Source organism: Garra rufa, chromosome 8, assembly GCF_049309525.1.
Source record: "Garra rufa chromosome 8, GarRuf1.0, whole genome shotgun sequence".
NCBI lineage: Eukaryota > Metazoa > Chordata > Actinopteri > Cypriniformes > Cyprinidae > Garra > Garra rufa.
In genome coordinates, this window is record NC_133368.1 from 6,711,910 (window position 1) to 6,727,591 (window position 15,682).

A 15,682-nucleotide genomic window follows, 5' to 3' on the forward strand; every position below is an offset into this window, starting at 1 on the left:
TACACACACACATATACACACATACACATATATATACACATTTTCTTTTCTTAATTAGGACTAGTACTAAATAATACTAAAATAGAACTATTCCTGTTTCTGAGGTTGCAAATGCAGAAGAAAAAAAATTAAACACATAACTCCTGTGAATGTTGCTTTTTATAATACTTCATTTGTCATTTTTATAAAACATTAGACTATTGTTCATATTATTACTATTATATATGGAATTAAATACTAAATTGCTTTTTTTCATTACAGGATTTCTTCTCTAGCTTCTATTAACATAGCAGCAGTCAAATGTATTCATAGGTTTTGTCTAATGCGACTGAATACAAAAGGCATGGAATATATTTTCATTCACTTTCTGCTATTAAGAGATCTGTGAATAATGCCTCAAAAGCTTATTGCTGAATTAAATTAATGCACATTCCTATCAACTGAATAGAAAAATGACAATACCCATGATAAAAGCTTCTTATTGAGATTATAACGATTAGGATGGACAATAGCTAATTTAAACAGCCATACATTAAAGGGATAGTTCAGCCAAAAATAAAAACTCTGTCATTAATTAATCACCCTCGTGTCGTTCTAAACCTGTAAGACCTTCGTTCATCTTCAGAACACAAATTAAGATATTTTTGTTATATATTTTTAAAATCCGAGAGCTTTCTGACCCTGCGTAGACAGCAATGCAACTAAAATATAGCTCTATGATTTCTAGGAAGACAGAAAGTGTTAAAACTCACAGGAAGGGGCGGAAAATGCATTAAATTTGGTAGTGACTGTATGTTTAACACGTGGGCATAGTTTGTTAACTTAGAAATGACAAAAAAAAAAGGAGGGAAAAATCATTTCGTAGGTTTCTTTGCCTGGCTTTCCTTTGTTCAGGTTCTCTCTCTTTTTGTCACACACAAACACATATCTCCTCCAGCTGTACATAAGCCTTCATCAATGAAAAGTGCCAGTTTAATTACACCCAATGGGCTGAAAGAGAGAGAGGGAGAGTGAGAGAGTGAGAAAGCGAGACAGAGAAATTGATGTTAATTGGGGGTTTGTGAATGAGAGGCTGTTGGATTAAAAGCAGAGCCGTTTTAATTTGAGATCATGTATCCCTTTTGAGTGTCATTTTAAAGAAGCTAGCGAGAGCGCTGAGAGTGTGCGAGAGTTCACACTACAGACAGGAGTCTGAGACAGCGTGAGGCGGCGCTAATCAGGCACAAGTCAGGCCGTGACGTCACAAGGTGCCTCACAAACACATGGAAACATACTCATCTTTATGCAGATGGATGCTAGGATGCAAAAACACACAACCAAGCACAAAACCACTGATGTAGGACTGAGTGGTATGACGGGTTTATACCCTCTGAGAGTAGTAATGTGTCAACAGAAAACACAAACCGCAGAAGTAAAGATTGTCAGGTCACAACTTGACACATTAATATAGAACTCATAGGTCTGTTTTTTTTTACTTCAAATGTGGCTTAGAATTTATGATTCATTCATTTGCATTCATTTTTTAACATCCATCAAGCTTCATATAAAAAGAAAAAAACAATATGTTCCATTGGTAAACACTTCACTGGATTATCCAAAATATGCATTACTGCAAGATATTGTAATATATAAAGCGTTTCATTGAACAGTCAGCAAAAATCACTATATATGTTACTGTAATATTGAATTATTCATAACATAAGGTGTTAGTCATACATTATAACCCTACACTGATTTATGTGTATTTTACGCACATTTATGTGTCAAGCATTACACATTCTGTCTTTCTCTGTAAGCTGAGGTTAAAATGTCACCTGTGGTCCTTAACTACCATTACAGTGACATCATTCATTAAATTTCATGGCTGAGATTAACGTGAAACTAATACTGCCATATATCTTCATTTAAGTTTAACACAGTGAAAACAGAGTCGAGATATGAGGGGTTTGACTATGCCAGTTACTCAGCATTACTGATATTCTAGAGCGAGCTGTAAGAGCTGAATCTGTGCTACAAAACCTGCTGGACACAGGTGTGGAAAAACAGTCATTAGCCAGTAAAGTGAGATTGTTTGGTGTTTTGCAATTAAAACTTTTTTAAATTAAAAAATTCTGAACTAATGAGTAATTTTTCCCGAGTAGTCATTTGAGCATCTCCCCCATGTATAAAATAAAATAAAAATGGACAACCGTCATATGTGTATGGCACATTTTTATTCAGAAGTTTTGTGTCAGTAAGAATATGTAATGTTTCAACAAAATACCAAATCAAAAAGGAACTGTATTTTGTGCTAGTTGATAATTTGTTTCTAAGTAGTTCTATAAGATTTACTTTCAATCCCTCTCATGTATCAAAAACAAAACAACAAACAATAAACCAAAAAATGTTTATGAAATTAGAGTAGTCCTTTGAGCCTTACATCCTCCACAAAAACCAAAACAACACACAAAAACAAAACAAAAAACAAAACCACAAAATAATATAAAACAAAACAAAATATAACAAATTGAAAAAAACACCATACACAACACAAAACACAATACAACATCAAACAAAACACAAACAAAACACAAAAAACAAACATAACAAAAATACAAAAAAACATAAAAAAAAAAAACAACACAAAAAGAAACAAAAAAACAAAAAAACAAAACAAAAAAACAAACTTACAAAATAAAAAAACTAAACAACAGAACAAGAACAAAAATATACAAAACAACAGAAATACAAAATAAAAAACTAAACAAAATACACAAAACTAAACAAAACACAACAAAACAAACACAAAACTAAAAAAACTGAGCTAAACTAAACAAAACACAACAAAATGACAAAATGCAAAACAAAAAACAACACAAAACGCAACAAAAAATGAAACAAAACACTAAAAAACAAAACATACAATACACAAAACTAAAAACAACAAAACACCAGACACAACATCAAAAACACAAAACAACAAAACAAAAACCAAAACGAAACAAAACACAACAAAAAATACAAAATAAAAAACAAAACAAAAAACTATACAAAACTAGACCAAAATGCAACAAAAACAAAACTAAATGCAAAACTAAACAAAAATAAAAAAATAAAAAATAAACAACAAAACAAGAACAAAAATAAACACAACAAAAATACAAAACAACAAAAATACAAAATAAAAAACTAAACTAAAACTAAACTAAACAATACACAAAACTAAACAAAACACAACAAAAACACAAAACTATAAACTAAGACCTAAACTAAACAAAACACAACAAAATAACAAAACGCAACAAAACACCAAACACAACATCAAAAACGCTAATCACAAAACAACAAAACAAAAACCAAAACGCAAAACGAAACAAAACAAAACACAACAAAAAATACAAAATAAAAAAACAAAACAAAACTAAACCAAAACGCAACAAAAAACACTAAACTAAACAAAAAACAAAACTAAATGCAAAACTAAACAAAACACAACAAAAAAATACAAAATAACAAAACACAACAAAAAAAAATAATAATAAACACAACAAAAAACACAAATCTAAACTAAACAAAGAAACACAAAACAAAAAAACACAAAAAAACTAAACCAAAACAAAACGCAACAAAAAACACTAAACAAAACACAATACACAAAACAAATCCAAACAAAAAACACAAAACAACAACAAAAAAACTAAACAACAAAACACCAAACAAAACAAAAAAAAAAGAAATTTTTGTAAGGTTACAAATGTTTATTTTACTTAAGCAAAATAAAAAGTATGGTCTTTGCCACTGACCACTGGACTGACGCTGTATGAACACCAACAAGTGAACACTCTGATCCCAGGTGTAATGGCTATGCTGCCAGCTGACCCTCTTGGAAACACTGAGCTGGCCAGTGGGACTGCAGGGTGAGGCCTCTGTGTTCACACTCAGACAACCAACATAACAACCAGCAAAGATAAAAACAAATCCACATAACTAATTGGTTCTTAAGGGACTTATGAGGCGTTCAGAGGGCATAAAAATAGAGCAGGACACACAGGACAAATACATCCCTCAAGAATTCCTCAAGTCTCTCATGACTAATACCTGTAGAAATGTATCCGCAAGTGACAGTTTCCAAGGTTACAAACATTATCTGCTGTCTCCATCCTCTAGAGTTCTGATTTCAAATTGAAAAGAATGATTTGCAAAGTGGATTTAGATAAAAACGTGCGAAATGAATCTAGATGGCTTGTGTTTCATGTGCTACAAGTGCAGGAAGGTGCACCGCACTATTCTGGAATGAACACTCTGCAATATAGCCTCAGGTGACATAAAGAAACTGTAAGAGCAGACTGAAACTGCCAGTTCCAAAGTGACTGATTTGTTCGTTAAAAGTATTTGCCGAAGTTTCCACAGTATCAAATCTTGCGAGATATTCAATGTTTTGTCACTTAAGAGCAAGTAAACACAGCAAGACTGTCCACAATGTCTGATTCAAGTGGATTTTTCTTACAAGATTATAGTTTCAAGTTATTAAACTGGTTAAAAAGCGCTAGACTAGCCTGAACCACAGGGACCAAACCGCAGTTTGAAACGATATGAGACGAGCTCTCAGAGGTGCAGAGCAGCTGCTAAGCAAATTTCCCCAAACAGTTTACATAAGAATGCATTTACGAACAATTTACACAAAAAAAGTGTGTTGTGTTTCATGAATAAGACCCAATATACAGTATTGAGGAACAACTAGTCACCTGTAGTTTGGCAGGTTATTGATGTCTGTGAAGTAATCAAAACATATTACTTTTGCATGGACAGAAAACAAAGTTTACAAAGTCTATAAACATTTTTCTTATTTTTTCCATTCTGCCATAAAAAAGTTGGGGCTGGTAAGATTTTTTTTTTTTTAGTGTGTGCATGTGTGTGTGTGTGTGTGTGTGTGTGTGTGTGTGTGTGTGTGTGTGTGTGTGTGTGTGTGTGTGTGTGTGTGTGTGTGTGTGTGTGTGTGTGTGTGTGTGTGTGTGTGTGTGTTTTAAGTCTCTTATGCCCACCAAGGCAGTATTTATTTGATCAGAAATACAGTAATATTGTTAATTATTACTACAATACAACTGTTTTCTATTTTAATATTTCTTAAAATGTAATTTATTCCTGTCATGGCAAAGGCATTTTGTCTAATAACCTTTTTTTTATTTATTTTTTTTTTATTAATTGTTTTAATTATTGTATTTTATATATTAATTTATCCCTATCCAGGCTTAAAAAAAAAAAAAAAAAAAAACTGTTGGTCATGACAGATAATCTTTTGCCATATTATCCAGAAATCATTTATTTTATTTTATTTAGTTTTTTTTTTTTTTTAACCTTTTTTTTATTTAACTTCTTTTTTTTTTTATCCCCATCTAGGCTGCCATTAAAAAAAAAATATATGTGGTTGGTCATGACAGATAATCTTGTCTCAGGATTTTCCAGAAATCTTTTTATTTATTTGTGTGTATATATATATATATATATATATATATATATATATATATATATATATATATATATATATTTTTTTTTTTTTTTTTTTTTTTTTTTTTTTTCTCAAAAGACTACGGTTTGTTTAATTTTGTTGCACTTTACCCAGGCTGCTATAATCATATTTTAACTTATCTTGTCCCATGATTGTCCAGGAATCAATTTTTTTATTTATTTTTTATTTTATTTTATTTTATATTATTTTATATATTTTTTTATTTTGGACATTTTATTTTATCCCCATCCAGGCTGCCATAATCTTTATTAAATAATAAATAAATAAATAATAAAAAAACTGGTTGCTCATGACAGATAATCTTGTCCTATGATCGTTTAGAAATAATTTATTTTGTTTTTTATTTAACATTATTTTATTTTATTTTATTTTAATCCTATCCAGGCTGCCATAATCTTACAAAAAACATCTTAATCTTACAACATGGTTGGTCATGTAAAATAATCTCGTCCCATGATTGTCCATAAATAATTTATTTTTATTTTTTTCATATTTTATTTCATATTATTTTACTACATTCCCATCCAGCTGCTATAAAAAAACCTGTAATTGGTCATGTGTCATGTCAGACGATCTCTTCCTGTCTAAGTGGGCAGATTTTGGCTAGATGATTTTGGCTGCAATGTGGACCTTTATGTTATTAGTAGGGCCGGGACTTTAACGCGTTAATTAAGATTAATTAATTCCACAAAAATAACGCGTTAAATTTTTTTAACGCATTTTAATCGCACTTAATTTTGCACCGCGGAACGTTTCTCACTGGATGAGTTTCAGCGGCGGACCGATTATACTGGAGCACCAACTAGCGTTTGGTTTAGACAAAGGAATGCGCATATCACCGCAGCACATCGAGCCTCAAGTATCACCTCAATGCTTTTACAGAAGGTCTACCTACCTATAGGGTACCTGAATTTCTGAAATGTAGGCTAGTATATTTCTAAATATCCCAGTGTTTCCCCTACCATTATCTTAGGGGGGCGCGTTTACAATATGTCTCCTCCAAGAAAACACGGACTGGATCGCGGACTCCATTCATAAAAAACGAATTTACTATAGCGCGGAATACCACGTAAATTCGTCGATATTTTTATTGATAAATCAAAAGTTGGTCTGTCACTTAATTCAAATCGCGATATGGACTAGTGTCTGTGAAAACTGAAATGCAAAAAGACCGTTTTAATATGAATCCTGCATGTACGGTTTGCCTCTGTATGTTAGAATGGCAGTGACGCGTTTTTTTTTTTTTAACTGCACGCGTGATGCTCCCGTTAATTTTTGGCATTTGCATCTCAAATGAACAGATAGACTCAATCTCCAAAGCTACTGTCAGTGTCACTTTTACCGTTTCATTTGAGAAAACTAGCATCATATCATACTTTACACACAGAAACTTCACGGCAACCTGTCAAAATAAAAGTACGGTTTAACTTGAAACAGAACAATATTCCTATTTAAATAATTAACAAAAAACAATATATATTATAAAAAAATAAATATAACAACAAGATTAACCACTTAATTGTAGAAAAAAAATACTACGATTATTATTTAAATGTTAAATTATTATTATTTATTGATTTTAACAGCAAACCTCTTGTTTGTTTGCCAAAAATTAAAAAGGTTTATTTTTCATTTGATTAAAAATAAATAAATGTTTATGCTTTCATTTGATTATGAGAAAATTAAAACACAAGAATTTCTTTAAAAAAAAAAATAGCAAAAGATTGTAAAGCCCTATTGTTCAAAATGTTAAAATAGAGAGTTTTGGATTTATTTTTTCACTGAAATAAATGTTTTATGTTAAATAAACGTTATTACACAAAGTAGGGTAAAGTACCGAGAAAAAAAAGTATGGAAACCTAGGGGAAACACTGTATTCTATTGCTACACTTAATGGCAATATTGCACTGGTCTGTTGGACTTGGTTGAACAAAAATAAACAATATTTTGTTGCTTAAGTTTATGTATTCAGTCATTATTCAATGGTATACTAAAAATCCATATGAAAAAACTTACTTCTCACTGTTCTCAGGTCAAATATTTATATGCGATTAAAATGCGATTAATTTCGATTAATTAATTACAAAGCCTCTGATTAATTAGATTAATTTTTTTAATCGAGTCCCGGCCCTAGTTATTAGTCAAAAGTCTAGCAATGCCTCTCTCTCCCCACATCAGAACAAGTGCAAACAAGGCGAAACTGTGAAGGCAGCAACCCACCATCTGGCCCAAATACTTCTTCCATATTCCACTGCACAACCTATTATCTAAGTGTGTGTATCTGAGAAAGAGATACGTCTGCGAGTTTGTGTGTTCGTTTGACAGAAAGAGAGCAGAGAACCTCCATCTCGGATGTGCCACAGGTGCTGTAAGCCCTGCAGGAAATAAAGCTCCTTAAATACAAAGAAAACACAGGAGTCAGCCAGCCGGCTGCTAAATGATATACAGGCGATGAAGGAAGCATGGAGCAGCATGAGAGAAGAGGAAACGGGGATGGCCGCAGGTGTGAGGGCACCCAAGAAAAATGCTTTAATGTGTAATGAATATCTAAGGAAGAAGGCCAAACCAACAAAAAGAAGATGGCAAAGGTCTCTTGGACAGAGACCGAGGCCAAAGCGCAGGAGTCGGGTTGCACAAGGAGGAAGAGTCTCTGTTTGGGAATGTTTGTGGAGCGTTCCGGAACACTGATGAAGGTGTGTGAGCGTGAGCACATTATACTCTAGAGGTTCCGCTGTCCGCTTCACATTCCTGTCACCCGGAAAGAGAGGGAGTTCCCTTAACCCCTCAGGGACGGCTGGGGGTGCAAGACCCCGGAGGAAAGGGATAACCTTATCCATCTTGGTACTGACTGAGCTTGTGTTGAAGTTTGGTGTCGTGCCGCAAGTTTCCTGTCCGTCTGAGGGTGTGCAGACAAAAGAAACGTTTCTCATCAGAGACATAAATTATCCAAAAGCTCCTCAATGCCACCTGATACCGAAGGAATGCCTCTGCTCTGATCTCAGCTTATAAGAGGCATGGAGAACACACAAACCCGCAATAAATCAAACACAAGACCTAAAACCACTCTGAGAGTAACAGAGAAAACACTAATTAATTTCCAACGTGCTGTCGGCCACTTGTATCAGTCACTCAAACACTACCACATGTCAAGGCTTATTTGAAGAGTGTGAAAGTTTAGTATGGCAAGAGGTTAAAGTTATGCTCCCTTCAGACAGACTGCTTTTTTATTATTAAGTAATCTTTTTCTGCACTGATTTTTGTCTTTCTTCGCTCAGTGAAAAAAACTAATTAAAAGAATTGAAGGGATAGTTCACCCAAAAATGAACTCTCAAGTTGTTCCGAACCTGTAAACCTTCAGAACACAAATTAAGATATTTTTTGATAAAATCTAACAGCTTTCTGACCCTGCACAGTCAGCAAGGGTCTCGTAGTTTCCACAAATTATAGTTGAACCACTGTTGTCACATGTACTATTTTAAAGCTGTCCTTACTACGTTTCTTGACCTTGCTGTCTACGGGGGGGTCAGAGAGCTCTCGGATTTCATCAAAAATATCTTAATTTGTGTTCTGAAGATGAATAAAGGCTTTGAAACGACATGAGTAATTAATGACAGAATTGTCATTTTTGGGTGAACTAACCCTTTAAAAAGATTTAAACTACACTTATTAGTGTAGAAATATCTCCAATATAACCCTTAAAGAACAGAAGGCTATCATGTTGGCTTTTTGGCAAGTTACACGTCACAAGTTCTCACAGAAAACAATGTCTATCAGATCAAATATTGTACAATACAAAAAAAAAAAAAAGAGAGATGATGATATAAAAAAAGTCTCTTATGCCCACCAAGGCAGTATTTATTTGATCAAAAATACTGTAATATTGTTAAATATTACTACATTTAAAATAACTGTTTTCTATTTGAATGTTTTATTAAAATGTAATTTATTAATGTAATGGCAAAGCTACATTTTTAGTATTAATTACTCCAGTCACATGACTGTCACAATTTTTTTTTATTAAAAAAAAATGTCTTTACGGTCACATTTGATTCCGTCAAATTTTTTTTAAATTAAATTTAAAAAAATTTTTATTTTATACCCACCAAGGCAGATTATTTGCTCAAAAATACTGTAATATTGTTAAATATTACTACAATTTAAAATAACGATTTTCGATTTTTAACATTGTATTAAAATGTAATTTAATTACTGTCATGGCAAAGGTCATTACTCCAGTTACATGACTGTCACAATTTTATTTTATTTTTTTTGTATAATATTAAAAAATGTTGTTACGGTCACATTTGATTCAGTCAAAAAATCTTTTATTTTTTTGTATTGTACTGTATGGTATTTTATGTCCACCAAGGCAGGATTTATTTGTTCAAAAATACTGTAATATTGTTACATTTAAAATAACTGCTTTCTATTGTAACATTGCATTAAATGTAATTTACTGTCATGACAAAGCTGAATTTTTAGTAGTTATTACTCCAGTCACATGACTGTCACAAATTTTTTTATAATATTTTTTAATTTTATAATATAAAAAATGCCTTTATGGTCTTTACTGTCATGACAAAGCTGAATTTTTAGTAGTCATTACTCCAGGCTTTGTCACATGACAGTCCAGAATTTTTTTAGAACATAAAAAATTATTTAGAGTCAAATCTGATTCTGTCAAAAGATATTTTATTTAAAATCTTATTTATTTTATTTAAAAATTTATTTTATTTTTATGCCCACCAAGGCTGCATTTATTTGATCAAAAATAGTGTAATAATAATAATATTTAATATTATAATATTCCTATATTTTTTTAGGCCCACCAAGGCTGTATTTATTTTATCAAAAATAGTGTAAATATTGTTAAATATTACTACAATTTAAAATAACTTTTCTATTCTAATATTTTATTAAAATGTAATTTATTACTGACATGGCAAAGCTGAATAGCCATTACTCCAGTCTTTGTCACATGACTGTCCAGAAATGTTTTATAACATTAAAAATATCTTTACGGTCACATTTGATTCCATCAAAAAAATATATATATTTTATTTAAAATCTTCTCATTAAATTTATTAAAATATTTTATTTAATTTATTCTTATTTATCTTATTTTATTTTATTTATGCCCACCAAGGCAGTATTTATTTGATCAAAAATACTGTAATATTGTTGCATTACTGTCATTTATTATTTTATTTTATTTTATTCTAAAATAATATAGTATAATCTTGAAAAAGTGGTTGGTCACTTAATTAGAACTAAACAATTCTAATTAAGATTAATAATAATATTCAATACAAAAAAGTGGTTTGTCACTTAATTAGAATTAACAAATTTTAATTACAATTATTAATATTCAATACAAAAACAGTAATAAATAAATAAATACATCAATAGATTAATAATAATATTTAATATTATAATAAACAAACATCCCAAACATAAAAAAAAAACAATACAAAAAAAACATGAAGGCAAAATTCATTATATTTCAATATTGCCAAGTTATTATCATGAACTAAAATTAACTTAAATTGTATTTTGTTACAATTGAGCCTAAAATTAGACATGTTGTCTTGGCCATCAACTAAAATATGTTTCCTATATGAAAATATAAACTAAAAGTAAATTAAAATTAGTAAAAGTACTAAATTAAAATAGATATTAAAAAACAAAAAAGACACAAACTGACTAAAAAAGTAAAAATAAAAATAAAAAGGCAAGGTAAGGTAAGAAATCGTATATAATATTATACAAATAATACTGGCCAAGACTTGATCATACTCAGCCTCAGTCTGAAAAGCATTTTCCAAAAATTGCCTGTTTTGTGTCACTTTGTTCCATTACTTGGTGCGAGTAGGCCTTAAATCTAACAAAAGTGCACTAGAAGACAAAGCAAATACATAGCAAAGCCAAACAGCAGGACTTTCTTTTCACAAACACACACAAAAACCCCCACATACAACTGGCTGTAAACCTGTGGTGAGGTACAGAGCAAAAGAAGTGGGGGAACAGAGTCAAGCAAAAAGAAACAAAATAAAAAGACACAAAAAATGAAATTCAGAGCGAGAATGAGGACAGACAGAGAGGAGCGAAAGAAAGAGAGGTGAAGTGCATTAAAGCCATCCACGACGCTCCAATAAAAGGCTCTGAATGAGCAGAGTGGTAATCATAAAAAACTCCATCTATTCTGAGCCAGTCCATTAAGCAGGCGGGGGGAGAGCGAGACAGTCCATTAAGCAGACCAGGGGGAGAGAGAGCACCGAAGAGAGAAACAAATGGCTATACTTCACTAACTCCACAAAGCTCCATAAATGCATTCAACACACTGTAGCGATACAGCTCTGCTCATATGGCATTTCATCAGAACATTGGGGCTATTCTAGATGAGCATTTTAGTGAAGGAGAAGGGGGGAAAAAATGAGCAAATGAATGAAAATGCAACAAAAGAGAAGGGGTGCTTATAAAAGAACACAAAATAGTGAATCAATGTCTCGCTGCTGGTTTCAGTCTGGAAGCCTTAATGGAAACCTTGAGACAAAGACCTGCAAAATAACCACAAAAAAGAAAACCTCTCGCATTAAGAATAAGCTGCAATACACTGAGAACCCTTTGGTTTAAGTGTGTTTTCAGCTGAATATTATTTTAAAGGTGATGTGTGTTTGAAAACAGTACTAAACCCCAGTTGTGGCTTGGAAAACACAGACTGTAGCTTTGACATGTACATAAATGTAACTCAACATTATCAAGGTTTAACACACACCAATGTATTTGGAAAAATCTTACTAATAAACACATTATCCGAAATTAACAATCAATACAAAACTGAAAAAAAAAACAGCTTAGGCTCCAGCTCCAGCTGGTTGTTGCAGGCAGATTAGTTTGATTAATGCAGTCACGATGAAAACGTATCTTAGAAGATCAATAGGACACATTGTGGTGCTTTTAGCTGCTATATGAGCTGGACACCACCTGTACGTCTTGTTTAGCTGTGCTAGATGTTTTTAGCAGGGTCTGTAATGTTGTAAGTATTTATAGCAGCATACTGTACATTGATTGAACATTAGACATAATAGTGATGTCTAATTGTGCTATATTATTATGTGGTGATATGAGGTCAGGACTCTGAAAGAGCTCTGAGATATGAGACCGTGAGTGTGTCAGTGTGGTTTTACCATTGCTCTGCCATTCACATCTTCCATCTGAGGAGGTCCGAGAGCAGAATCGCTACTGCTTCGTACAAGCAGAGGTGTACCTGAAACACAAAAACATATAAAAACTATTCAAATATATAGTTTATTAAATATACTGCCATGAAAGTGTATAGTATATTTTTACCACATTTGTCCACACTTAAAAAAAAATACATGTAATACAGTCAAAACTTTTTGAACAGTAAGATCTTTAATGTTTTTTAAAGAATCTCTTCTGCTCACCAAGCCTGCATTTATTTGATCCAAAATACAGCAAAATCAGTAATATCGTGAAATCTTTTTACTATTTAAAATACCTGTTTTCTATTTTAATATATTTTAAAATGTAATTTATTCATGTGATAAAAGCTAAACTATTAGCATTATTACTCCAGTCTTCAGTGTAAACGTAAATAAATATATATATATATTTTTTTTTAATCAAAAGACAGACATTTACAATGTTACAAAATATTTCTATTTCAGATCCATGCTGTTCTTCTGAACATTCTATTCATCAAAGAAACCTGAAAAAAATCTATTCTATCAGCTGTTTTCAACACAATAATAATAATAATAAATGTTTTTTGAGCAGCAAATTAGAATATTAGAATGATTTAAGGATGTGACTGGAGTAAAGATGCTAAAAATTCAGCTTTGAAAGCACAGGAATAAATTACATTTTAAAATATACTCAAATAGAAAGCTATTTTAAATAGTACAAATATTTAAAAATGTTCAAATAAATGCAGGCTTGGATAACAGAAAAGATTCTTTAAAAAAACATTTACAAACTTTGGACTGGTAGAGTATGTATTGTTTATAACTATGTACTGTTATATAGGTATTGACTACCATTCAAATGTTTTGGGTAAGATTTTTTAAAGTAATTACTGCTTTTATGCAGGAAAATATGCGTTAGATTGAACAAAGTGCAAGTAAAAACATTATAAAACAATATTATATTATAAAAGATCTCTTTCAAATAAATACTGTTCTTCTGAACTTTCTATTAATCAAAGAATCCTGAAAAAAAATTTACAAAAAAAATAAAATAAAAATCACAGTTTCCACAAAAAATACTGATGATATTAATAACTGCTGTATGTATTTTTTTCTTTCTTTTTTTACTAGTGGGTGCAGGACACTATATTTAATTTATGTAAGTGAGGACAGCAAAATAAATTTAACTATACAAAAAAAAAAAAATCTTCATACAGTGGACTACCAGTAAAATTGACAAAAATATTGGAACATTGGGACAAAGTATCTGACATTATCAAGATTTGTTTGAACACAATTTAACTCTTGAGTTCTTGTCATATTTTATTACCATTTTCTAAACTATAGTGAATAAACTGAGAATGTGAGAAATTGTCAAAAAAAAAATTTGAAAAATTTTTGACTGTAAATTTATTTCACAATATCAAAAAACATCAAAAAAAATCCCACCAACTCCAGTTTTGAATGGCAGTGTATATAAATTAAAATTGGTTAAATATTCTTCCAGGTGTTCACACCGATTACCATTAAGAGTAAACAGTGTGGAAGGCACTTATTATTTAGCATAATTAATTAGTTCTTGTACATTATGGCCCGGTTTTCACAGACAGGGTTTAGATTAAGCCAGGATTAACCCATAGTTCAATTAGGACATTTAAGTAATTTTTATAAACGTGCTTAGAAAAAAAATATTACTGGTGTGCATCTTGAGACAAAACAAGGCACTGATATATTTTTAGATCAGTCAGTGCAAGTTTCTTTTAGTTGAAACAGCTCGGACTTACATTTTAGTCTAGGACTAGGCTTAAGCCTTGTTTGTGAAACCGGGGGTTGGAGTCTAATAGGCTACAATAGCTGTTTAGTTGAAATGAAATATTCCTCACTTAATATATTCTGTCTCCCTGCAATAACATCACATTATGGACGTCAAATGTGTTGCGACGTTGTTGATAATTGTCTCCTCTTAAGCCCAGTGTTCTGCATTTCATGGCTGGACATGAGTGTTTGTTGTCTTATCAGTTACATTCCTCCGGCTTAGAAGCTGAAGCTGACTCTGAACCCTGAGTTAAAACACAGTTTACATCTCACTTATTCACACTTCAGTGGAGTAGGGGCACGTCAAGCACCCTGCGAGAGTGAGGGAGGGAAAAAAATACTGACAGCGTTTCAAGAAGGTTTAAGGGAATATTTTGTTCTTTTCCTGCACAGCAAACAGCGGCTGTCTGGGTGTCAGAGCCTCTGACATGACGCTTTGTAAATTCCAGTCTGCTGCCTCCCTCAAGCGTGCCGCATACATTTTCAGACCTGTTGCCTCCCATCAATAGTTTAAAATGCCTTTAACCGTGCATGTGGGCAACAGCTCTCAGCACACAAGACCCCAGATGACTCACCGGTGATATTGCAACTGCATATTTGAGATAAAAATACCCAACATTTGCATTATATATTCAGTTTTTGTTGCTGCGTGGTTGCTAAGGTGCTCTGAGTGGTTGCCAGGTAAGGTGTTTTTAAACTTTCTGGATGACATGAACTCCCCAATATACAACTTTTTTTCCAAAAATGTGAAACTTTTTTTTCCTAAAATATTAAGTAAGCTATATATTCTATATATGTGACCCTGGATCACAAAACCAGTCTTAAGTACCATGGGGATATTTGTAGCAATAGCTACAAATAAAATTTAAAAAAATACATTGTTTGGGTCAAAATTATATATTTTTCTTTTTATGCCTAAAATCCTTAGGATATTATGTAAAGATCATGTTCCATGAGGATATTTTGTAAACTTCTTAATGTAAATATATCAAAACGTAATTTATGATTAGTAATATGCATTGCCAAGAACTTCATTTGGACAACTTTAAAGGTGATTTTCTCAATATTTGGATTTTTCTGCACCCTCAAAAAGTGTATTTCATATGATGTATAAATCTCAATTTCATAAAATTGAAACCTTATGACTAGTTTT

The 15,682-nt window shown here is 31.8% G+C and overlaps 1 protein-coding gene across 2 annotated transcripts in view; it reads right to left on the reverse strand.

Annotated features, from left to right (window-relative positions):
• Positions 1-15,682, reverse strand: part of pard3bb (par-3 family cell polarity regulator beta b) — a 456,057-nt gene that overhangs the window by 322,606 nt on the left and 117,769 nt on the right. For both annotated transcript variants that reach the window (XM_073845438.1, XM_073845437.1), the window contains exon 5: positions 12,694-12,773. In XM_073845438.1, coding sequence (XP_073701539.1) covers positions 12,694-12,773 — 80 coding nt within the window. The remainder of the gene's footprint in view (positions 1-12,693; positions 12,774-15,682) is intronic.